This window comes from Tetrao urogallus (assembly GCF_951394365.1).
Source record: "Tetrao urogallus genome assembly, chromosome: 6".
Lineage (NCBI taxonomy): Eukaryota > Metazoa > Chordata > Aves > Galliformes > Phasianidae > Tetrao > Tetrao urogallus.
The window spans coordinates 50,103,121-50,129,796 of NC_136819.1; the positions used below are offsets into that span (position 1 = coordinate 50,103,121).

A 26,676-nucleotide genomic window follows, 5' to 3' on the forward strand; every position below is an offset into this window, starting at 1 on the left:
TAGCATTGAGCATGGTACTGCACCAGCACACCTGTTCCTCCATACCCCTTGCTGTTTCCACTAATGAAAGTTACAACTTCAATATTACTGACATTTTTTCAGCAACAGAGATGGAAGGATACAAACTCTGCTCTTTCTTGTTTCTAGAGTGATGGCGAAATTTAACTAAGACTGCTTTTAGGAGCAGCTTTTAATGCTTGCCACTCTACAGCCTTTACAAATGTTATTTTATTTATTATATATATTATTTAGTATAAATTTGCTAAGCTTAATATATTTACACATATGCCCACTTCATGTATGTGCTGTGTCCACATGATGTCTTTCCTTAGCAATTTGTGTTTTTGTATAGTCTCTCAGATGCTAAGTTTTTTTTATTTTGTTTAAATGGAAAAAGAGATCTTTGTTTCTCAGAGCCTCTCTTATTTTGCTTCTGCTCCACAGAAATTATCTTAGAGCATGGACACCAGTAAGAAGACAGAACCCCCTTTATCTGTAGAAATGGTACAACAAAGGGCCAATCCTGATCGCAGTCCTTCAGCATCAATTTATGTTCCAGAGCAAGGTGGCTACAAAGAGAAATTTGTAAATGCTGTGGAGGATAAGTATAAATGTGAGAAATGTCACTTCATCTTATGCAATCCTAAACAGACTGAATGTGGACACCGATTCTGTGAGACTTGCATGAATGCTTTGCTGAGGTATGTTTCCCGTTGTAATGAAACATGTTTAAAACCTGAGAACTACTGAAAACAATTTGAACACCACCTTAGTTTGATGTGTACTGTAAGGTAATGCCCTGGATTGGAAGCAGTGTTAACTTGCTGGTTGCTTTCTTATTTCTTACCCATGTGCTGATGTAATCTCTATACTGGGTGAACTTGAGATAACTAAAATTTTGTAAATATTATCAAAATTGCTTTAAAATGTTTTAATCCCTTGTGGTGGTGCATAAAGTAAAAACTTAACTGTCTGGAATGTAAACTGAAGAGCTGTTTCCCATGACTGCTGACATGACTATTTTGATCCAAGATCCATTTGATAATATGGAACACTGGCTGTGTGAAGAAGTGAGCCTGCAAAGGCTCATTGGAGTGATAGTACCTAACCTACTGGTGGACTCAGATTTACAGCTGACTGGTGGGACCATGGCATTAATGTTAATGGTTATGGAGCTTCCTTCCCTTATAAAGTGCCAGAAAACACATAGAATTGCTATATTTTATGGGTTGCAGTAGGGTCAGGAATGCCAGGGCATAAAATGTGTGAGCGAACGTTTTAGAGATAAAATAAATGCTGAAAGATGTAGGTAAGAATAAAAGTGTGGTTGTTTAAAAAGAAGTGTCTAGATTTTAAGAAGTATCTGTGCATCAGTAGAAGTATATATCTTTGTCACTCAAGTTCGATGCATTGCTAGTGATTGTATATAACAGGGTTATTTTGACACTTGGTCTGATGTTTAGAGATTGTTCTTGAAGCTTCAATCTCCTGGTGTAAATAAGCAGTCAGTACTTCCATTCACTAATAAGTAACAGAGGTGCAGAACAAAATGAGCTTACTAGATATTACATATTGCACTACCAATATAGAGAGGATTTAACTTTGCAAACTCTGGTGACTTCCTGTTTACGTTTTGTGGAGGCAGTAGCTTATATTTCACTTGGAAATACTATAGTCTCAGAAGGATGCACATTAAGAGTATGTGCTACGTGGTAGAAGAGGTTGTGTTACAGGGTTGTTACATTACCCTGTCACACGATAGAGTAACCTCCATACTGAGGAAATGCAAGTGTCTGTAGCTCCCTAATGCATTCCTGTAGGCCTTTTGCTACAGCATGCCAAATTGGAAGGAGATGAGAAAGACTTTTCTTTCAGTTCTTCATGTAAGGTGTAGTTTGTTGTGAGAAATGCAGTTATTTCTTTCTGAATATATGTTTTTGGAAGGCTCTTACATGGTTAATAGCAGTGACTGCAGAAAAGCAAACACCTGGCATGCTTGGATGTGTGCAGATGGACAGAGCAGACTCTTAACAATCCAAGCAGTAACGATTCTGGCATTGCTGGAATCTGGGCAATTTTCCTTCCCTGCTGAGAGACATGCACATGTGCTTATTACAGTGTAGCTGGAATATGTGTTATTTTACCTTCCTTTCTTTTCAACCAGTTTGCTCCTGAAAAGGACACATAGGTAAAAGACCATCTGCCATGCTGCTCTTTCTTTCTAGTTATTTCACTATGTTTAAGTGCCCCTTGCAAACAAATCCTGTACAAAATTTTTCATTCAGTGTTGATATGCTGCTGCACACACTGATTACATACTACTAGCTTCTGTTCCAGGGTTATTTGAGGACAAAGAACTAGCAGTCAGGATAGCTAACGCAATAAAGATGTCTGCTCAGTATGCAACTGTAGTTTAAAAGAGCAAGTGGGATGCTTGAGCGAATTCCGTAAAAGCAAAGGAAGGATGACATTGTATCAATATGCCCTTAAGTTGATTAGTTTTCCCTCCTATTTTTATTCCTAATTAAAAATATATATATATTACAGATGTAGAAGCTGCAAGGCAGTTAAGATGCTCAGAAATACATTCCGATGTATAGAATGGTCACTGCAATGAGTAAAGGCCAGAGTGAGGTGATTTGAAATAACTATACTAATTACATAAAATAATCAAACCAATTTGGTCTTTTACATTGATCTGTAATGCTGCCAACAATGGCAACTTGTATGGTCTGTCAATTAGTTGTCTTGCAAGAGAGTTTATCTAGCAGTTACCTGGTGCATTTCGTCTACGGATCTCAGTGCTTTAAGAGAGAAATTGCTATGGCTATCCTCATTTTATGTGGGGAAAAGGAACTGCAGAGGAATAAATAAATTTACTCAAGATAAAGGGAGCTGGGATCTGTAGCAGCTGTTAAAACCAGAAAAGGATATATAACTCACTGTCAGAGAGTGAGGTTTAATTATGTGTTGTTCGAAAGAGGTCTGGATAATAGAAAGAAGCAATATTTTCCATGTTTGCACTGGCAGACAGAAAATTGACAAGAGCTGTGGATCAGGTACAGGTTTCATGAAGAAAACCACTACACATGTGGCTAGAGGCCTAGTGGTGGTTTTATTTCCTCAGGAATTCCAGACTCAAGTGTTCATATTTTTTGAGGTGACATCATGTTACCTTATTCCAGTAAACTGGATTCACTTTTAACATTTAAAAAACACCATTGAGTAATTGTAGCTAAGTGAAGTGCCTCTTAAATTGAAGTTCTTAGGCTCTTAAAACTCAGATGAGTTGAAATGCAACTTCTTTTTTCTCTGCAGCACTCCGAGTCCAAAATGTACAGCATGTCAAGAAAGCATAGTAAAAGACAAGGTATCGTTAAACTATTTCTTATTCAAGAGTGTTGAATTCTGTAGCATACATGTATTTTGTGGCCATTATTTCATAAGCCTAATAAGCTACTTTCAGAAGATAGTTCTGTTATAAAATCTAAGCCGTGAATACATGGGTATTCTGGGAAGGCAGCTCATTCTTACTGTTAACCACGTGACAGAGAACAGAGTGTGCCACCTTCAACCTTAATGGTCCAGCCAGGTGTTGCTACTGGTTGTCATAACTGAGAGCTGCAGCAACACTTTGCAGTTGTTTTCTCATCAACAGAGAGGATGGTAACAAATACTGCATCTCGTGTAGGTATTCAGAGACTGTGACAGATCTTGGCAAATCTTACTCCTCATTTGGCTGCAGACCAACATCTACTGTTGACTAACTTTGTTTTCCAGTGTGTCCATGAGCCACACTGGAACCGTAGCAGTGTGAAGTTACAGTAACTGTAATAGAATCAGACTTCTTATATGTATAAGTTATTTCATGCTTAAATTATAATCTTTCACCTTTTTTTCACAATGAAACTACTTGTATGAAAGAATGAGGGGTAAAGAAAATTACTTTTAACTTTGTATGTGGTCTGTGTAGTTTTTTACATCAAATTTGTCTAAAGTATTTAGTAATTCTTTTTGTGTGTGTTAGTAGTCTTTATTGCTTCAATAAATGCTTCTGGAGTAACCATTTCAAGAAAGTGTTAGTGGGTACATCAGCCTCTTCTCATTGTAACACCAAGGTGTTCCCTGAAACAGTGTTAACAAATCAGCTTTGACATAGGTGGGCTCTTGAGGAAGTCAGGCCAGTAATAACGATTAATAACGATGTCTACTTGATTCATTATTTCAACTCAGGCTTTCCAGTTCTTAACACGTATAAACATGTACATTTGTTAGGAAGCTTCTTAAATCTCTAAGATAGGAGGATGACATGAAGGGCAGTGTATTTTAAATACTTATGTGAGACTGACTGTGCATATCAGACGATGATTTTCCTGAAACTGGAAACCTCTTTCTTCCCACAGAATGCTGATGTCCAAAATCACAAAACAGCCTTCAGACATTCTCTGCAAAACTTTAAAAATCATTTTCTTATTATAATTTCAGTTGGCAAAGCTGTGCTTAGTAACACTGAATTACTTCGTGGGGAAAAAAAAACAACAAACACAACCAACCTACAGTGCTGAAAATTGGTTATTTAAATAAGATTTGTTGATTCATTAAACTTACATCTGAAAACTAAACAGGAATCAGTGACCTGTGTCAGATGAGATTTGGATGAGATTGTCTGCAGTATTTCATTCTTTACTCATGCTTGGAATAGATTCATAGTCATTGTGGACAGTTCTCATCCCAACTTTTCGTTGTTATTAAATGTTTTTATGCTGAACAGTTCTGTAGATACTGCATATGCTGCAGGAATGCTGCATCACACAATTCCATTTTTCGGTAGAGTAACCGTGGTTGAGCATAGATCTTTGGTATTTCTAAACAGTCACAGAAGAAATTACAAATAACTGCAGGTTCTTATTCCTTCATTTTGGACTGATAAATAACAGTAACAGTGTTCAGTCCTCTTTCCCAGTTTCCTCCCTTAGCAATAGGACCTCTTGATAGTGCCATTACATTGTTTCTGAATCAGAGGCTTTGTGGGATATCATCTGTAAAAGGTGAAAAATCCAGGACCCTGAGCAATCTGCTTCTAATTTCTCGCTGTTCTGTTATAGGTAGAAGGCTGAAAAATCTTGTAAACACTAAAATGGAAAGATGGCTGAAACTTACTTGTCAGTGAAATAACAAACCTCCTCCAAATTAAGACCTTAAGAAATTTCTATAACTGTATATTACTTCTGAAGTGAAAATAGGTGTTTGAACAAACTAGACTTGTTGCATTTTTCTCTTATCTGCTGTGCTTGGACTTTGTCTTACTTTTAGCCTCTCAGATAACCTGAAGAGTTCTAGCTTGTGCCTATTTTAGGCAAGCAAATAACAAAAATCTTAGTCTTTTCTTCTACCTTTACCCTTTATTTTATTAGAGCTTCTGTCCAAATACCTTCTTTCACTGGTCTGCTTCATAGTGGAGTAATCTGTGATATGCATGTTTAGTATTTTATTTTTTGCACATAAGGCTAGAATTAGATGACATTACATTGTATGATTTCTGCTTTCCTTGAACTTTCATATTCTTGAGAGCTTTTAAGTTTCTAAAGTGGAGTGTCCTTTGATTTTTAATTTTTAAATTAATTTTTTCCAGGTATTTAAGGATAATTGTTGCAGGAGAGAACTACTTGCCCTTCAGATATACTGCAGAAATGAAAGCAAGGGCTGCAAAGAACAACTTTCCTTGGGTCAATTACTGGTAAGTAATCTAAGAGTCATAAGCTGCCTTATTTTGTTAAAGAACGAGAAGAAATCTTACCGATGAAAACCCTGGCCAATGTCTTGATGTGCCACATTAGTGGTTGATCTGAATGATTTATGAAGTGGAACAGAATTGAATTGTTTTGAATCCTAACGTGTACTTTAAAAATGTGACATTTTGGGGGATGTTTTTAATTTCTATTTTTTACTATTAATGATAATTCTCTGATGTAAGTGATGATTTTTGCATGGAAATATCAAACCTTTGGCTTTGCCTGACTTGCCCAGAAGTTTGTAGCTTTGTTTCATTAAGGCATAACACAGCAGTAACCCAGTGACTTAAGAGTCAGAAGGGATAATTACACAGTAGCCTGCAGTGAAATATGTGTGTTCTTAAGCGTGCTTTGAGTGAACCTGTATTTTAAAAATAGCCTTAGAGTAGCATATAGATTTATATGAGATAATATATGTTGAAAAAGAATGCTTACATTTTTCTTAAATAGCCTGTGGAATTTTGAATATTTACAGTATGAAAGTTGGTCATATACATCTTTGGAGAAGATTTCACTGTATTGTATGTGAATGGAATGTAAAGTCAGTAATGTGATTGTGAGAAGACTTGTAACCATTTGCTTTTGCATAGTATACTGCATGAAGTAACTGCTTGCTTTGGTTCTAACCTTTATTTGATTTTGTGGGACATCCTCAAAGGTTAAAAGAGATGCACAAAACTTAGTTGACTTGACTAATTTTTATTCATCTTTCAGATGCATTTGAAAACTGATTGTCAGTTTGAAGAACTTGCGTGTCCTCGTGCTGATTGTAAAGAAAAAATACTGAGAAAAGATTTGCCAGACCATGTAGAGAAGACCTGTAAATACCGGGAGACAACTTGTAAATACTGTAAAAGCCAAGTCCCAATGATTATGTTGCAGGTGCAGTATTTTCTTGTATAAAGAATAAGATTCTGTATGTTAATTCAGAGTAGTAACTCTTCTTGTGCTTCTGCTTAGTTGCCAATAGAGTATTGTCTTCTCAGATGGTCTTAAGTCAAAACAGAAAGTAGACTTGCTTTTTTTTTTTTTTATTTTTTCCCTCCAGTGGAGGCACCAGCTACTGCACTGGCTAGGAAATGTTTTCTTTGTTTTTCTGATACTCAGATGCTACAGTTAATAATGAATTCAAATCCGTTAATTCTGAAGTAACTCCTTGTTTTGCTTTTCTGTTTTGCTTAAATAGACATCATAAATGCAACTCCCATCAACAATTAAATATTACACTGGAAAAGCATAAGCATAGCAATTGACTAGAGAAATAATGTCATTTTGTCTACTTCTTTGGTACTCTGTGAGCTGTTAAAGGAAAGAAGACAACAATGTGATAACAAAATGCATTAGCCTGATAGTAGCAGTACATGACAGGCCTAGACTGGCTTCCTGCTGTTCTGAGTAGGTTGTCTGATAAGCAGCATGGTGTGAATACAGTGCAGACAGTGAGAACCATACTTACATTACGTGTAGTTATAAGCTGTTTGCATATTTCCCATTTTACTGTATTATGCTGAATCTCTCTTACTCCCTTACATTTCGGTGATTATTTTATATTTACGTAGCTTTTATAGTTTGACCAAGAGTGATCATTCTCACTTGTATTCTTGTGTGTTTTTAAGTAAAGTACTGCCATCATGAGAAGCCTCTTTACTCAGAGGTGTTGTTACTGAAAAGCATGTGTACCCAAGGGATGGAGTACTTCCCTTGTGAGAACAGGCAGAGTGAGCTAAGGCTGTTCAGAAAAAATATTCTGGGGAGATCTGATAGCAGCCTAGGTATCTAATGAGGGGCTGTAAGAAAGAAAGGGACAGGCTTTGTAGTGGGGTCTGTTGTGATAGCACAGAGAAATGGTTTTAAACTGAAAGAGGGGAGATTTAGATTTGGTATAAGGAAGAAATTTTTTTTACAGTAAGAGTGGTGAGGCACTGGCACAGGTTGCCCAGAGAGGCAGTGGATGCCCCATCCCTGGAGACATTCAAGGTTAGGCTGGATGGGGCTCTGAGCACCTGGTGGAGCTGTGGGTGTCCCTGTTCAGTGCAGGGGGTTGGGCTGCATAGCCTTTAAAGGACCCTTCCAACTCAAATGATTCTATGACTCTTACTGAGTTTTGGAAGTACATCTGTCTTCATATTATTTGAGTATATACTTGCAAGGTTTGGTACATTAGTAATTGTGCAATTACTCAGCATTAGTTGGCAGAAATGTAAAAATGTATATATTTGGAGAAAATTATTTACACTGTTTATTCTTGCATATGCAAAGGTGAAACTGTAGTTAGATTATGAATGCTATTGTCTCAGATTTTTCTTTTGGTGGGGAATTGATAATAGACAAAGAAAGATGTTTGAAAATATCTTCTATCTTAGTAGACAAAAATGGTCAATATTAGATATGTATTGTACAGCTGGTTTTCCATATGTAACCAACATGCTCGTGGGTTTCTTGCAGTCAATTTACTAATATAGGGGCAATGCAGTATCTACAGGTATGTTTTTGAGTCTGAAATTGTCCATACCTTTTGAGGAACATAAAACTCTATTTAGTTTCAGAAATCTATCATTTTTATTTATTTATTGACCTAGATTTTTTGTAAATTCAGATACTAGAGAAATGCTAATGGTTTTATTTTTTTTATGGTCTGAGTGTCATCTCATTGTACTGCAGTCATGAGAATTAGAAGCTTAATGAGACCGAACATTTGAGTGACAGGCTCCTTTTGATTTGAGACTTGTCATCCAGAGGTTGAGTTCATCTCTAGCATCAGTAACCTAAATTTTTTTAAAATTGTAATAATGACTGAAACAGGCCTCAGTGACTTGAATTGAAAATGGAGATAGAGGGAGGGTACTGAGAAAAAAGGTATGCAAATGGAAACAAAAATAATTTTACCAGAGTACTTCATAGAATCCCATGACCTGTAGGGTAGGAAATCCCCGTTGTTGAATGCAGACTCTTTAGTTAACAATGTTAGTCACCCCCTTTTTTCCTTTCTTTTTTTTTTTCCTTTTTTTTTTTCCTTTCTTTTTTTTTTTTTCCTTTCTTTTTTTTTTTTTTTCCTTTCCTTTCTTTTTTTTTTTTTCCTTTCCTTTCTTTTTTTCCTTTCCTTTCTTTCAATGGCATTTGTCTAGCCTGCACTGTTGTTAGGAGACTTAACTTATTAATTTCTCTTGTTTAAACCATATGTAAAATTTTTCTTGCCACAAAGCTACCTTTTCCTATAATTTCTGGCAGACAAAGCTGCTGCACTATAAAACAAACCAGTAGCTTGAAATCATTCTGACATAGAAAAATATATGTTCTATTACTTGAAAGTGCTTCTATAAAATTCATAGTTAGATAATAGCGTTAAGATATAGATCTAGAAGGATGATATTTCTTGTTGCCTTGGGTCTTCACTACTGCTCTGTTCCTGCCAAGGCAATCTGAATTTCAGTTGTTCACTAATCTGAAATATAGCTGAACTGACTGAGCCAGCCACTAGGGAAGACATGTGGCCTTGTCACATTGCTCCTTTGTTGCTATGCTGGAGCCAGATGTGTCCCTGCTTCTTACCATCAGAGTACTGTTGCTCTGAGGAGGTGTTTTCCATCTGTGCTAGCACTGCCTCTGTTCAGGTGACTGTACTGGTAGGGAGGAACTGAACCTCCTGCCACACTTTAAGAGGCTATCCCATCTGTCTAGTTAAGAAACTGCTTGGTCTTTCTTGCTTATCAGAGGGATTGCAAGATAGACATGCTCCAGAATGGCATGTTTGGTGTGTTTGCATTTTTTTTTTTTTTTTTTTTAAAGTGAGTTGGAATACGTTCTCAGATGCTCACAGATTTGGCTGAGACTTGAACCAAGACCTTTCACGTCTCTGAACTTTGGTCTCCTCTACTTGATTTTATTTCAGAGATAAACATTGCTATTAGGTAAAAATGGCATGCTACGTGTGCTTCTGTTTCAAGCGAGCTTATAAATCTAAATCTTTGGTTCCTTTGCTTTTTTTTCTTAAGCACTAGATATGAAACGGTTTGTTTCAAGTTGAATGGGACATTTCCTTGACATGAAACAATTATTTTTTTCCAGATTTTCATTTTGCTGAGAAAAACTGAGGAGATATGTAAATTCAATTAGATTAGGTCTGGTTTTCTTCCCTCTGAATGGTGATAGGGTTTGACAGCTATACTAAAGAATCTGTCTAGGTTCAGATGAAAATGCCTGTCTAGCAGTATGATGAATTTCAGCATACCTTTGAACTTCGGGTTTGTAGCAGTGATAGTTGGTATCAGATATTTGGGAATAAAATTTAGAAAAGTATTGGAAGAGTAGTATCCATATGTAGGAAGAAAAGGTTATCTGAATGTAAAAGAAATATTTCTGAAGAGCTTTTCCGTGTGCTGTATACTCTTACTAAATGGATATCTGCTGTAGTTCTGTTCACTGTCAAAGCTGACCATTTTTGTGAGTAATTCTTGAGGAAGAAAGCCTGGCTTTATTATAGTCACATTGTTTTTGAGTAAAAAGATAATAAGAGATGAAACAAGTGGATTTCCTCTCCATAGGAAAAATAAGAAAATTCTTATTTTAATGTTAATTATATTATCAAAAGCAAAAATGGATGTTTCAGCATTGCAGTTCTGTAACTCTCTACACAATTGGGATAAACACTGAAAAACACTGTTTTTGAATTACTGTAGGATACTTTTCTTTGCAGCTAAGTCCTCATTCATTACAGAGTATGAGTTGATCTGTGGTTTGTTTGCTTTTTTTCTCTGTAGAAACATGAAGATACAGACTGCCCGTGTGTCATGGTTTCATGTCCTCATAAATGCAGTGTTAAAACACTCATGAGGAGCGAGGTAAGAGGTCTTGCCCAGTGTTGTGCTGAAAAATTGAATGCTTTTTTTTTAGTAAGATCTCGCAAGAATTTTGCCAGAAGCCATTTCCTTTATTAAAATGTGAGATCTAAAGAAAAGCTTTTTCTACCACACAGTTAAGTGTGATAACACTCAAGTATCTTTAATGATTTATTAAAAAATGATTTTAAAAAAAATAATTTATTAGCTTTGTGTCTGTATTATAAACTTTGCTTGCCCAAGATCAGCGCATGTCTTTCCTGCTTTCTTTTTTTAACATCCCTACCCCAATGTAAAGCATTTGTTGATCACAGTAGAGCAGCATCTTGGGGCAGTGGTAGCAAGGGTCTTAAAATAGAATGAGTGACTGAAATTTTAGTGCATGTTGACAAGAGTTAGTAAAGACTAGAAAAACGTAAGTGAATTGCTAATATGAATTATTTCATGGAAAAAAAAAATAAGGTTAAGATTATTAAATTTGGGGAAAAAATAACTGACACTTGGGGAATTAGTGTAACATAGAGGGTAATACAACACTCCTACAATCACATGCAAAAATGCATTAACATTTCTCTTAGTATGTAGAAACTTATTAATATGTAGAAACTTAATCCAATCTATGCATCACTGCAAAACAAAAAGAAGCACGCATCTTTGAACAGAACCATGATCTTGTTTATACGTAGCTTCTGTCAGAGTTGATAAATGTTATTTTTTTTCCTCAAAAAAGAGTTTGCTTAGGATGGGAAGAGCTTATTTAAGTTTTCATCACTCTGTAAACCTCATTTAAGGAAAGATGAGTTTCTGATCTGAGGATGAACATTCCTCTTTCCAATTATACTTGCTTCCTCAGTTAGATTCTTCTATTTTTTTTTTCTCCTTTTTTCTGGTTATACTTGTAAATTGTTAATCATATCACAATACCCAAGGAGCACAAGGCACTTCCCAAACATAGGGGCAGTCTTTTTCCCCTGAATAACAAAATATAATATGTATGATAGGTTCTGTACCTATTAATTGAAAATAAGCTGCCATGAAAACAGAAAGTATATATTCTGGGTCAGTTTTATCAGGGACTTTCTTTGTTGAATGCTCCTCAGTTTAGATCCCAGTTCTGGAGGACTTAGGAATATTGTTAAATCTCTATTTGAGCAGTGAACACTGCAAAAAGGTGTACAGGACTGAAAAAAAAAAAGAAAAAAAAAAAAGTCTCCTTAAAGCCTGGATCAATACACCATACAAATTACACTTCTGTGCACATATAGCCAAAAATAAGTTCTGAAATCATTGGTAGAATTAGAGTTTTAAACAGTTGGCATGCCTTGCATCATGTTGTTACTTGTTGCTTAATTCTTTTCTGGTACTGTTTATATCATAGCTGCATGGTTAGGGACAAAGGCTCTAATGCCGAAAATGGGAAAATGCCTGCCTAACAGTTTGAGAAAATCCCATAGTGCACAAAAAGTGAATATCTTACTGTAGAATAAATGGCAATTTTTCATGTTCAATTTGTAACTCTTTGGCAGACTTCTAGTTTGGCGAAGTTAAAAATGTGGCATTCTAGTAAAGCCTTTTTACCACGTCTCATTTGGTCTGATTTTTTTCTGAACCATGTGTTTCTTTTGAAACTCTACCATGGATTTCTACAGATAGTGTTTAGATCATATAGGCGTGCGTCAGAGATGAGTGACTGACTACATCTTGGTATTAGATTGCAAACTCTGTCCTGTGCGTTCCAGACCTCAATGTTCAAAGCAGAATTGGTTCACCCCTTCTTTCCTTGAAGGTGGATGAGCTGGGGCATATGGGACTTACTGTGTGGGAATTTCGTGTGAGGTCCTGAAAGCCGAGAGAGCGATGCCAGCTAAGGAGCTAGGTTCTAGCTCCTGTCTGCTTTGTGGGAAATACAAACTGCAGATTCTCTTTTTGAAGAGAGGGGCTTTGTTGTTCTATTGTTTCCAAAATGGCTCTTTGCTCCAACTTTTGGGCAGTTTGCATCCAGCTGCTGCCCTCTGTGCTGCGATGGCTGCTGTCTGTATATATGTATATGCTTCTGTGAATTGGTTTATTTGAAAATGAGAAGTGGATGTGTTCATCATAATAAAAAGAATGCTGGAATAAATCTCAATCTGAAAAATGCAGGCATTTTACTAATCGTTTTAAATCCCTTATACTGCATTTTTAGAAGTTATTTAACTGTACTTATTACAAAGCTCTTTGTCTGTTTCATGCAGTGCTTGTTTAGTCTTTTTTTTGTGTAATTTAACTGTTAAATTTTGGCACTGAGAATTGCATGTTCTGTTTTGAAAATTTGGTTCCTCATGAAATTAGAATAGAAAAGATGTACTTTGCTACAGTGAAACTGATCTTAAGACTTACCCAGAACACCAGTAAGAATCACTTGGCGAGAAAAGATTAATCATTCTTTAAAGTCAAATGAAATCATGCAAATAATTGCAGAGTGTCTTGTTTGCTTTTTTTTTTTTTTTTTTTTTTTTTTTTTAAATTGGGCTGCCTATTGAAATAGTCTTTAGTAGAAGTTTCACTGTATACTAAATGTATCACTGTATACTGTATTGGCATGTGCGTGTGGTTTACATATGTGTATATATAGTATTTGCACCTTAGGTCAGACTGGAGAAAATATACACACGTGTATTGTATGTTCTGCAGGTGGCACACTACAAACCTGATAACCTGTGCCCGTTATGTTTTGAGCATTATCATGCAAACGTCTTTTGCCAAAACTCACATTTTTTTCCTATTGCAGTTGAATGCACATTTGTCAGAATGTATTAATGCCCCAAGTACCTGTAGTTTTAAGCGTTATGGCTGCACTTTTCAGGTCAGTATATAACAATTATACTTCCCAATTGATGAAAATCTGCAAGTAGAACTTAACTCTTTGACGTGAAAGTTCTGGACTTCTCTAATCTTGGTTAAGAAAAAGTCATCCAGTTGCACTGAGTGATTAAGTACTAGATGTATGGGTTTTTTTTTTTCATTTTAAAAATAAGCTATGTTAAAAAAACAAAACAAAACAAAACATCACTATCATGCAGTGGTTTGGGAGTCCATTTGTTAGGCACATCTTGTTGAAACAGGGAGATTATACATTTCAAGAACTCCGTAACAGAATAATAGCCAGGTAACTTATGTTCTTTAGCAAAAAAAAAAAAAAAAAAAAAAAAAGCTAGTAACTTCATATGTTTATATAGAAGTATTTATTTTTTTGAGCTAAGTACAGTTATATTTTCTTTCATTTGTGTGTTAATATTTTTATTAAAATTAAACATAGGTTAGTGCACATAAAACATCTCTTCTAATGTGCATTGCTATGTCTGTGTGCACATACATGTATAATTGAAGCATAGCATGACATCTAGTTTAAAAGAAAAAACGTTTTAATGCTGGCACTCCCTGCAATATTTTAAAAAACAAAAGGAAGTCCAACGCTGGAGTTGAGTTTCAGTATTAGCATTCCAGTCTCTTAAAATATTCTGCTCGCTATACCATGTATCTTGTATCATGAAGGGATTATGAAGGACATTTCAGAAACTGCTGACAGGAAAAAATTGAGTTTATCAGATAGTGTCATTCATTTGTTAGTTCATAATAATTTAAAGAGACAAGAGCTGTAAGTAGCAACACTTCTCCATAAACTGCTTCCTGCAGGTATTTCCAGTTTTTTAAAATAATGAGCATTCATCATTTTAATGTTGACAGTAATGCTCTTAATGGTAGAACTGATCAGTGCAATGACCCTACCCACTGTTATGTCGTATGTATTGCCATTCATTTTATGTATGTATATGTGTGCATATATGTACATATATCCACATATATATTTTTAGTATTTTATATAGAGTGCATACCTTGAGGATCATTGGAACCTTTTCGGTCTCTTTGCAACTTAACTGCAATGAAAACTAATATACTCTGCATTGCAAAGTACTTAATGAAGTAGGTGTAATGCCACACAATACAAATAAAATGATGTGGTCTGCATCTTATGTACTCTGTATATGATCTATGTGTGTTCTGTAAACTTTTTATATAGTGATTATTTGTAACAGCACTTATAGGTTGTGCAGAGGCAGCACATCTGAATATCGTAGAGCAATCGTTGTAGGGTGACAAAGTAGTCATGGTGCTATCTCTCAAAGTAGTTTGTAAAGCTGGCAGTTTCCAGTGATGATAAATTTATCTTAAATATTTGTGTTGTATACTCAACTGACGGGAAATTTGTGCTTATGAAGCTGCTTATGAAATACAACAGGAGTTTAAATTATGGTTTGGGGAATTGGACATTTTAGATTTTGTATGACTCGAGAGTTTTATTGTGCTTTATTTAGTGTAAAACTATGCAGAAGACTGAAATACAATTTATTTTGTAAATCTTGTTCATCTTTATTGTCTCTGACATATCAAGTTCATTGGATGGAGATATATGGCAGTTGTATAAAACACTTGCTCTACTAAATGTATTCCTGACTTTTGTAAATTCTCAAGTAGATTTCCCTTCTCCCTACTGTTCTGCAACATGCATCCGTGAACCAAAATACGTACTGTTGGTTCGATGTCTTGATGTACTCTTTCTTTGTAGGTTTAAAAGAAGTGGAATTGGCTAAAATGTATAAATTCTTTGTTGTCACAGGGAACAAATCAACAAATTAAAGCACATGAAGCCAGCTCAGCAGTGCAGCATGTTAACTTATTGAAAGAGTGGAGCAATGCTCTAGAAAATAAGGTATATCTTCTACTCACTTCTAATTTTCATTGATTTCTTTAAATCATATAAAAGTACTAGAAGAAGCACTTTTTTTTCTGTTTAACAGCTGTTCAACAGCACAGCTGAAGCAATAGTAAGCTCCAAAAGTATTCAAGCCACATAGCATAACTGTACCTTTGTTATTATAAAATGCTATGAGAACCTTGGCTTTGCAACTCCATATACAATTTTCCTCATTGCTATCTTAGTATTTAAAACACTCTGTTCACATAGATAAACTATCCAATATTAAATTTCCTCCCTGAGCTATCTCCTTCAAAAGAGAGGGTTCAGAAAGACATGGCAGTACTATGAGCTGTATTTCTGCTACCTCAGTGTTTTTCAAGGAATTACATTATCAGAAATACCAGGTAATAAAGCAGTTGTTTATTTCATTTGTTTTTGCACTTGCTCTCCAAACTTAATGACCTGCAAAGGTTAATTAAATCATTGTAGCTCAGTTAAATTACTGTGAATCTTGCCATGACAGTTTCTGCTTTAGTGCTGGATCAGAGCGAAGTTTTCATTGTAGTGCATCCTTTTGGCATTACTTGTTTTTAGAATGTAGGGTATTTGGAAATTGCTGGAAATCCCACCAGTAATAGCTCTGATCTTGTTAAGAGTTTAAATGAACTAAAGTTGATTTGGAGAGCAGATGGTTACATCTTTGATATTAAAATAGAGAATTTCAGAAGAAGTCACTGGTTTCTTACATTTTTGAAAAAGGTTAATGGTATACATAACCATTAAAATAATGCTTTTTATTATTTTTTTCTCTCTACGGTGGTGGTAGGGATCCCAGAATTACTAGAACCCTTCTGCAATTGCAGGCACAAGAATCAGAATGCCTTGAGGTTTCTCTCGTGATTTAAATGAGAATAATGATTCCACTGTTAGCTCAGTGGCCATTTTGTATGTGTGGTTTCTGACTTCTGATATCTTGCAGCAGACTGCAAACAGGGATTCAGCAAGCTTTGTCTAGAAAGTGCATTCTGCTCTTGGTCTAAGACAGTGATCTCTCATGTAGGAGTTTCCAACAGGACCCTGCAGCCACATAACGTGTAGTTTTAAAGCAGAAGTTAACAGAAACAGTGAAATGTAATTCTATCCCTGGTATATTAGTGCCCGGTCTGCTTTTTATTCTGAAGTCCCATAAGGAAATTGTTGAGCTTGGGAGAGGTCTAATGTACTTTTTTTTCCCATACAATTTTTACTGCATCAGTAAATTTTAGTTTGATCGATATCAATGCTTCAGTTTGCTTTTGCACTCGAGCTTTTTTTTTTTAAATATAGGAACTACATGAGGTTTAGTTTTATCAGATACAAATTCATATCTTTAGTTCTTTTTTCCCTTAGTTTGATTAAAATTACACCACTTGTTTTACATCATTGGAGGAAAAAAAAAAAAAAAAAAGGAAAGTGTTCCCTGTGACTTCCAGAGTAGATTGGTTTTTGCCTTTTGTCTTGAGAGGTGCTTCAGCATTTAAAAAGTGCCCAGCAGTTTGATCTCTTCTACAGCTAAGACTGTATACACTTTACTATAGTTGTTAATGTCTTCTTTTTCAAAAAAAAACAAAAGATTTTCAGTTTACTTATCATTGTGGGGTTTTTTGTTGTTGTTCTTCTTCTTTTTTTTTTTTTTTTTTTTTTTTTTCTTGTGCTTTTTCACTTCCTGCTTTGTAGACTTCTTCCTATTCATAATAAAGAATTGAATCACTGGAAATCCCAAGACAGTGCCAACTTACCAGAATAACCACATATCATATATCTGTGAGTTTTCTAGTGAAGAGTACTAAAATGATTTGTAACTTCATTGTTCTCCTTGAGAAAAAAAAATTGAAAATTGAAAATTGCACTGAAGAAAGACAGCGCAAAGTTAGCTTGGCTGGTGAATATCACAGAAATTCCAGCCCTGTTGAAATCTTGTCCCTGGTTTCTGAGGGTCAGTATTTTGTTAGGGATATTCACTGTGATACATATGGCGAGGGAAGAAGAAATTGCCCAATCCCAGTCACCACCACATTGAGATGTGTCCCCAGCAGTGACGTGGGGGCATGCAAGCTGAAAGTCTTCGGAGCTGCAAAGGTTGTGCTCAGTTATAAGTTTGGCATTTGAACAGTGTTAGTAGCAAAAAGCAATTAAAAGCTGATCAGATTTAAAATCTTGGATCATAATCATAGAATCATAGAATCATCAAGGTTGGAAAAGACCTAAAAGATCATCCAGTCCAACCGTTCACCTATTCCCAATAGCTCCCACTAAACCATGTCCCTCAACACAACGTCCAGCCTTTTAAAGTTGTGGAACAAATTAAAACTTGGTGTTTTGGTCACTGTGATGGGACAGGCTTTGGCCCACAGGTTTTGTGCTCGTGGCACTGGAAACAGATGAATTTCAATTGGTTTTCTGGATTTTAATATAATTTTCTGCCTTTGTCCCTTAAGTTTGTCCCCAGTCCCCAGTCTTAAGGAAATGCAGTATAAACTCTTCTTTGTTTTTTAATGTGTGACTTAAAAATGGGACCTGTCTACCCTAATCCAGTTCTTTGTGGTGTAAGAGGATTTCTTCCATTCTTTTTTAGTAAACAATAACCAAAAGAATGGCTTTATTTGGAAAACTGCTGAATAAGAACACACTTTTTCCTCGAGATATTGCAAATACCGCACAATAAAGGAAGTCAGTTGTTGATGCAGTTCATAAATGGATGCTATGTTTCCATCACCCTGTTTTTAATTTAATTACCCTAAATTCCAAAGATTATTCCAAATATAATTAGGAAACTGTATTTACTTAGCATTAAAGACTTTTTATTCGCAAATTGCCACCAAACTGCAATTACTGAGTTAGCATTGACAGCTCTGTATGATTAAAGACTGCAAGACATAATTCTGTTTTTCTTATGTTCTGTAAAAGTGTGTGGAAAATTTGAGCACAAGACAAGCCCACATACTATAACTTGTTCAAAAATGGAAATGTAAAGCTGGTGGCACAGAGTGTAACTGACTGATGACTGGGAGGCCTGGGGAGGAAACAGTGAGAGATGAGGAATGCAAGGATCACAATTGACTAAAGAACGCTGAATCATTGAGGAAAAGGAGGATGTAAAAATTAAAGTGGCAACCCAGCAGATCAGAACTATGTGGGAGGCAGGCATACTAGTTTAAATTTGCACTTACTCTTGGAAATTTTGTTTAGTACCTAGGAATGCATTACTTTAGCCTCAGGATTGTTTCTCTCTCTGTACTGGCAAAATTAGCCTTGTCTCATTTCTTTTGAACCTCTTCTGCTAAAGTTCCATGTATGGGAATTGTAGTTAATGTGTTTATATACATATCTGCTATGCTATACTGGAAAGTAGATAAACACATAATATGAAGTATGGTATCTCTCTATTTCTGGACCCCTTTTCAGTGAATGTGCTGAATGCATGTGGACTCTGACAGTCTGTTTTGTCCACTTTAGACTAGTATAGTGATCAAAATTACTTATTAAACACTTTCTTGAGCCTAGGGATGTAGTGACATATAAGTAATCCTGTGGTGTCTGATTAGAGGGCAGTTAAATTCTACATTGGTGTTTACATCAGGGGTAAAAACTTCTGTGTATGGTGCTGAGGGAGTTAGATCCTGAGAACACGAAGCATCCAAGTAATTGGTCTTAATGTGGAATGTTTATCAGAAGATTTTAGTGGGTCGAGAATGGTACTGCTTCCTATCCACATGAAGATCTGACTGTGGAACTAATCAGTATGTGCCCAAATGTTATCCAAATGTTATTTTGGGTTGTTTATTTTCTACATTTTTGTTGCTTACTAGTGTTGCCTAGAGAAAATGAGATTTAAAAAAAATAATAGAAGCAACCCACCACTACCCTTCTCCAAACCACATTAATGAATGGAGCAGAAAATAGTGTGTATCTGCAGTAACAGAGATATTTAATGTATTACTTTCATCTCCAAGGAGATATAATATATGATATTCTTGTAGCAAGGCTCATGTTTTAAAATCAGAATGAGTCACTAATGAATGAATTCATAAAATGTCAATACAGAGAGAGAATATAATCTGCAGTCTGTCTCTGTAGCTATTGGCTCTCCTACTAGACACACTGGGTTTTCCTTCAGATGCATGAATCCTTTCTGTATTCACTTGTCTCAGGAGTTTTCATGACCGTGACATTCTGCGAAGCCAAACCAATCCCATTCAGGCAATTTTTTACTGAAATTTCTACAGATCAGAATAGATAGGAATGGATGGGGAAGATGACTGCTTTCTTAATTAGCAGTGTGTGCAGGGCTCAGGTGGTTTCTTCCAAACTCCAAGCCACAACCAAGTCAGCAGTGGTTGTTGCACTATGAGGCAGTCATAGTTCCACAATACGGTTACAACCTAAATAAGATTATGCTTGGATAAGTTCTGTTGCTGTTTCTGTATCCCATCTGTGCTTTTGTCATCCCAAATTGTACCAGTACCACTCTGTGGAAGTGGAGAAGTAGCTATCCAATAGCTAGTTTTGTTCATCTTTGTTTACTTTTTGTTGTTCTGTTTGTTCATTTATTTATCTGTTTATTTATTTTAAACACATAGAGAGAGGTTTCCTTAGGATCTCATTTCTTTCATGGATGTAAGGTAGTTTACAACAAATGAAGTTATAGGTATTTTTAATAAACTCTGGCAGGAGTAATTGTAGAATTTTTTCCAGGTGGCCTTGCTCCAGAATGAAAGTTTGGAAAAGAACAAGAGTATACAAACTTTACATAATCAGATTTGTAGCTTTGAAATAGAAATTGAAAGACAGAAGGAAATGCTACGGAATAATGAATCTAAAATACTTCATTTACAGGTAAGAAATTTAGAATCTCCCCATTAAAGCAGAAATGGTAGTAGCTTCTGTACTGTACGTTTACACTTGTGAAGTGAGGTGTTGTAAGTAAAAGGGGGCAGAGTTTAGCTTATTGTAAAGCTTTTCTGATTTTGTTTTATTCTTGTCAGCAGCTGACTTGTGTTTGTTGGAAGAAGATACTTCACTAGAGCACAGCAATTGCCTAGGCTGGGTTAAAATGGAGAGCCCCATTTAAAAAAGGAGAATGATAAAAACAAAGTTACAGATATTATCTGAAGAACAATCTTAACTGCTGTCAAACTAGAGGAAAAGATCAGCATCTTAAAATTGTCATATGCTTAATACATTCAGCTATATTTCTCTTTTTTTTGGTATTTTAAAAGCTACTAATTAAGAGTGAAATCAATCTGATGTCGAATTATTCCCAACCTAGCACAATGCATTTTAATACACTTTTTAAAAATCAGTATTTTTGTTATCCTTTGAGCTTTCTGAGGAAAATATGTCCATATATTCCTTTGCCAATAGGTGTGAGCTTCTTTTTCTGTGGTCTGAATCACCTGGCCACAAACCAGCGTTAAAGTAGAAGTGCTCTGGACGCACAAGCATGATGCTTGGTCCAAGCTGACATACTTTGCAGACCTAGCTTGGAACTCGAATACTGGGAAATTGTTAATGTCCATGATGTGGACTGCAGCTAGGGAAACCTCAGGAGATATTTAACAAGCTTCTGTGAAGGTGTTGCCTACACATTACCCTAGTATATCTTCTGCCACAATATCAGATATGTTTTAGCATCTGCTTTAAAGGAAATTAAATGAAAGTATTTCCTTCACTTACTGTTCACTTTGCATTTGAACTAAAGGTGTTACAATAGTCAAGAAGGGCTTAAGTCTCCAAACTACTGCTTAAGTTCTGCAGCAGTGGGGAGAAATCCTTACAGCACTTAATCTTGCTGTGTTCTGCTCACATAGTAACCAGTCTAGCCTGCCTTAGTCATTGTTGCTTGGTTTGATGATAGTTTGGGATCTGGCTGCATGCTTACAGTTTTTTATTCTGACACTGGGAAGCTAATCCATGTATGTATTGATATTGCCTATTGAATCTGCCTGGAGGTAAGTTAATTTGTAAGCCTGACATTTGCTGTCTCAATAACCACTGACAAGAAGTAAAATAAAGAAGGCACGATGTAGTTTTTCATGATTCTTGCTGACCAATTGTTGGTTCCAGTAGCTTCACCAAGAGAGGGCATGTGATCAGCTGTTATTTTGTGGAAAGGAGCTTTCACATCCAGTATCTAGTCATTTTTATGAGCATATGAAATCATAATAGTAAGTCAAGCCTTAAGCTGAGTGTGGACATGAAACATGTAAGACAAAAGGCATAACAATCTTATGAATATAAAATCATGTAATAGGTAGTACATTTCTTCAAAGAAGGGAGGATGCACAGTTTGTTCCTCCAGTCAAAGTTGTACTTGTTACTCCTTTCCTGGTGTGCTCTTTTGCCATTCAGTTTCGCTCTATCACTTGTGTCCATTAGGAACATCTGAGAGAGAACTGCAAATATGGTTTTCTTGAGATTTCCTCATGAAATTTGCTGAATTCTTTTAATAAATAATGATGCTAAAATTCTGAAATAATATATTAAAAATACAAACAAAAAAACCTAGATGAAAAATCAATATCCAGAAGAACCTTGAATAGGTTTTTCAGGGATATTACTCTGGATTAATGATCTGGAGAGGTCAGTTGCAGAAATAAAAAGTCCGCTCAGAAAATTGATATCTACTTGAAAATTTATGAGTACAGTGTGAGACATCTGTGTGCTTTCTAGTGGCATAATTAGAGAGAGTGAAATTCTCCATTTCTGCATTAAATTCAGATTAATACATCAGTATCTCCTAGCATGAGGGAGACTGTGTCCCTATTGGGTAAAATGATAGAGATCCCTCTGCTTTAAAAACAAACATGGAATACAAGCCTATTTGTAATTATTCTGTATCTTTTGAATTTACATGAAGAGGTGGAGGAGATAAAAGGCTACACATTTCAACCAGAAGCTTAAACTGCACATTGGTTGTACATTTACAAAGGCAGAACATTGCGCACGTGTTGATGGAGAGAAGTTGGTCCCTGGTGGCAGCTTCTGAAAAACATTCTCCTCAAAGGAAAAGAGCTTACAACTCTTTAGCACCTTTGAAACTTTCCCAGTTTGTCAAAGAATGTGTTTATTTATTTTGTTTAGTACTGTGTTAATGTTAAGAGTGCCCAGTCAGAAGTGAGGGCATCTCTGTGTGAGGTACTGTATAAATCCTTAAGCATGTTATTGTCCTTGCCTTGGAGAGTTCATGGGTTGTGTGACTACAGGGAAAACATCAGACTTACACATCTTGCATTTATTTCTGCTTGTTAACTGTGAACTAATGACTAAGTCCCGTGGCTCTGGTCTCAAGGTGTTCATTCATGCCATTCCATTGAGTGTTTCCTTTTGTATGTATAGCAAACAGCTGTTTCCTAATTTATTTTCTGATGGTTGTAAGTCCAAGAGAAAGGATGTGACTGTTGGTAGCTAATGATCATTATGTCCAGGAAAGTTGCTCGATCTGTTTAATGGCACCATAGTCATTGATTTAAGATTCAGGACACAGTTTTCCATGACAAAGTCCTAATTTTGCAAGTGATATATATGTATATACATAAAAGCTTGTTTTCAAACACCAACATAGAAATAAATGGTGAACTTGAAATATATTGGCTTACTTAGTGGGTTTGGGTCACAACAGAATAGAACACTCCAAGACGAACATGATTTTGCTAGCTGGCTTGTCAAATTGACAGCCATCAATTAATCATTACAGACTTCTGATATAACTGAAACCACATGATTAAAAAGCAAATGTTTAAAAGGGGAATTGAAGGTTTTGTGAGGCAAAAGGGTTTTCCCCATCAGTGGGGAACATAGAGTCCACATGGTTAACAAGAATGCAAATGCAAACTAACTTTTTTTTCTCGTTTTGTACTCAAACATAATTTTTTTAAAGAAGTGAAAAGTAATTTTTGCACACGCTGGCACTGTATAATAATCAACTGTAAAGTTAGACTTGGAATTTAACTGTAGGTGGTAGCAAAAGTAGTTTCTTGACTCAAATATTTCTGTTACCATTTGAACTTTATAACTGACTATGGGGTTCTGGCTAAAATTCCTGCTAGTCAAAATTAGCCGTGATGAGATTAAGTACTCTGTATTTCTTATGTCAGATTTGAGGTAGACTGGGGGGAGTATTTTGTCCCTTAAAATATTTTGAGGTGCTTGCAATATTCCTGTTTTTGGAATACTAGTCTTTTTTATATATATAAATATATATAAATAATATGTATTATATCTGTAACATTGTAATGTTTTATCAGTTGTTTTTTTATTTTGTTTTCTTAAAAACAAACAACCACAAAAACAACTAATGAACTCAGTAAGCAAGCACCTTCAGGACGTGTGGTTTATTGAATTTAGGAAAGGTGGGAATTTCGAAAGTGATTAAGGGAGTTAGCAGTGCTAGTTCTGCTTATGCTGTGTAGAGCTTTTACTCCTAATGATATGGGCACAAACTGATTTAGGCATGGATAACATGGATAGGAGCTTGTAGTTTGCTAATGCCTGTGTCTGCACGTATTCATACTCTATGTGGAGAGAAAGAGTGCTGATGGCTTTCCTGAGGGGTGAGTTAATTTGCTTTCATCCAGTGATAAAAGCATGCACGCAAGCAGCCACTTGATTCACACCGTGGTAAGTTGTGCCCATACTATGTTACTTAAGTACTCTAAAACACCCAATACCAGCCTGTAATACCAGTGTAGAGGCATTTAGAATATTGGTCTTGCATTGAAAAGCTTTTTTAAAAAGTCTTTAGAGAAAGGCACTCTAACAATCCTGCTTTGAAATATTTGTGTTGATAATTCTGATAGTGCTCCAATTTTTTGTTATTTCAATATTTGTAAGTGAAACTTGTTTATATTGGAAATGCATCTTATAATGAATACACAATCTTTGAGTTTTTTCTTGTAACTGTAACTTACTGTTTCATAAAGCGAGTGATAGACAGTCAAGCAGAGAAACTGAAAGAACTGGACAAAGAAATCCGTCCCTTCCGACAGAACTGGGAGGAGGCTGACAGCATGAAGAGCAGCGTAGAATCCCTCCAGAATAGAGTGACTGAGCTGGAAAGTGTTGACAAAACTGCAGGGCAAGGAGCTCGAAATACAAGTAAGTGTAAGCACAATGGACTGAAGTACTTGGCAGTGCTGCAGAAGGAAAAAGGATATCCTTTGAATGCCAGTTTTGTTATCATTTTCCTGTGGAAGCATCAGTAATTCTGATTCTTGTGATTCATGCATAGGAAATGATACAGTCACTTCAGTGTTGTGACAATGATTCCAAACTGGTTCTTAAGGCTTAATTCTTTTGTTTTCTTGACCCTTCTCTTGATTACAATATTTTAATTAATTATAAACACTTTTTGAGCTGATCTTTGAAAGCCAGTAGCTTTCAGCATCTTCTTTAAATGCATTCTCAGTGTATTGAGACATCATTTTCTATCATTTGTTCTCATCCATGAATAGATTAGCATCAGTATTATCCAGCTGAAATGACCTGCTCTGCTATCTGTTACAGAATTGTATTTGATCCAAAGAATTACTATGTGATGTGCTTGGGCATTAAGGTTGTTGTCATACTTGCTGAATAGTATACATCATATATAAGGGTTTAAATAATAAGGCAAAAGAACTTAACATTTAAATGGATGTGTATAAAACAAACCTGCCTCTCAGTATTGCATGTTGATCAATTTTGTCAGTGTGCAAAGAGTAACACATTACTTCTCATGCTGGGGAAAAGGGACAGCCTTCCCTCCCAAGTAAGTGACCATATAAAGCAGAGCTAAGCTTTCCATAATTTTCCATTCTGTTATCGTGTACTTTAGCCAAGGTAACTACTACACTTCTCAGACAAGCAGAGTGTGAGAAGAATATTTTGAGTAATTGGTGGGTGAAATTCCCTTTGAATTTCAGAACTGTGAGTCCTTCCAAGGCTAATAAGCTACAGATTATGCTACCAAGTATGTTCTCAAAATACAGAAGCCTCTTGCTCACTGTCCAGACAAAATTTTAGATGATTTGAATAGTTTACTCATACTGAATGCATCATTAACACCCACACATGTAACAATCCTAATTAACCTAGTTTCTAGCTGGCAAACTATTGGCAGTGGAAGTTGTTTCAAAGGTGACCATATGTGGTTTGGTTTTTGGAGAAGAAAATGTTTGTGTATAAACTAACAGTATTGATGATCAATTTTTAAACTCTTTAGAGAAAAGCCCGTTTTCTTACCCCTCATCCTCTCCATTTTCTAACAGGCATGCTAGAGACACAGCTCAGCAGGCATGACCAGATGCTGAGTGTTCACGACATTCGGCTGGCTGACATGGACCTCCGATTCCAAGTTTTAGAAACTGCTAGTTACAATGGAGTGTTAATTTGGAAGATTCGAGATTATAAACGTCGGAAGCAAGAGGCAGTCATGGGGAAGACTCTGTCCTTGTACAGCCAACCCTTTTACACTGGATACTTTGGCTACAAGATGTGTGCCAGAGTTTACCTTAATGGAGATGGCATGGGCAAGGGGACGCACTTGTCGCTGTTTTTTGTCATAATGCGTGGAGAATATGATGCGTTGCTTCCTTGGCCATTTAAACAGAAAGTGACTCTCATGCTAATGGATCAGGGTCCGTCTCGGCGCCACTTAGGAGATGCTTTCAAGCCAGATCCAAACAGTAGCAGTTTCAAGAAGCCAACTGGAGAAATGAACATTGCGTCTGGCTGCCCAGTCTTTGTGGCTCAAACTGTTCTAGAGAATGGAACGTATATTAAAGATGATACTATTTTTATTAAAGTCATAGTGGATACATCGGATCTACCAGACCCCTGACATATGGTCGGGGAGGCAGATTAAACAGAAGACAACTCCATTTGGGGGTTTTATATCAGTTTGTCTTCAATCAGAGGTCCTAAAGCTCACAGAACCACCTTGTGGAACAGATGGAAGAGTTTGAAGGCATAACTGCATAGGGTCCAAATGAGAAAGTAGCAACACATTAAGAAATCATACCATGGTGTATTTTTTAATAGAACTAGCAACACTTAAAACTCTGAAGAATCACTTATCCCTCATGAGGATAATGATTACGGTCAGAGAGGATTTCTGTTTTGTTTTGTTTTGTTTTTAACTTATTAATGATCTAGTCCATTGGAGGTGAAAAGACATATACAGTATGTGCTGAATAAATTACCGACTTTTATTTCTTTAAGCTAGAATACAAAAATACATTCACATGTGGGCTAGCTGGAAATTGTCAGCATGTTAAAAGAAGAAATGAAGTAA

General features: G+C 36.0%; 1 protein-coding gene across 1 annotated transcript; it reads left to right on the plus strand.

Annotated features, from left to right (window-relative positions):
• Positions 1-459: 459 nt before the first annotated feature.
• Positions 460-26,223, plus strand: TRAF3 (TNF receptor associated factor 3; the record flags this gene model as incomplete). Its single annotated transcript, XM_079536832.1, has 10 exons — positions 460-701; positions 3,319-3,370; positions 5,633-5,737; positions 6,507-6,674; positions 10,550-10,630; positions 13,398-13,472; positions 15,285-15,377; positions 20,100-20,240; positions 24,326-24,500; positions 25,652-26,223. The coding sequence occupies 10 exons, from the start codon at positions 460-462 to the stop codon at positions 26,221-26,223; spliced, it is 1,704 nt and encodes a 567-aa protein (XP_079392958.1).
• Positions 26,224-26,676: the final 453 nt, after the last annotated feature.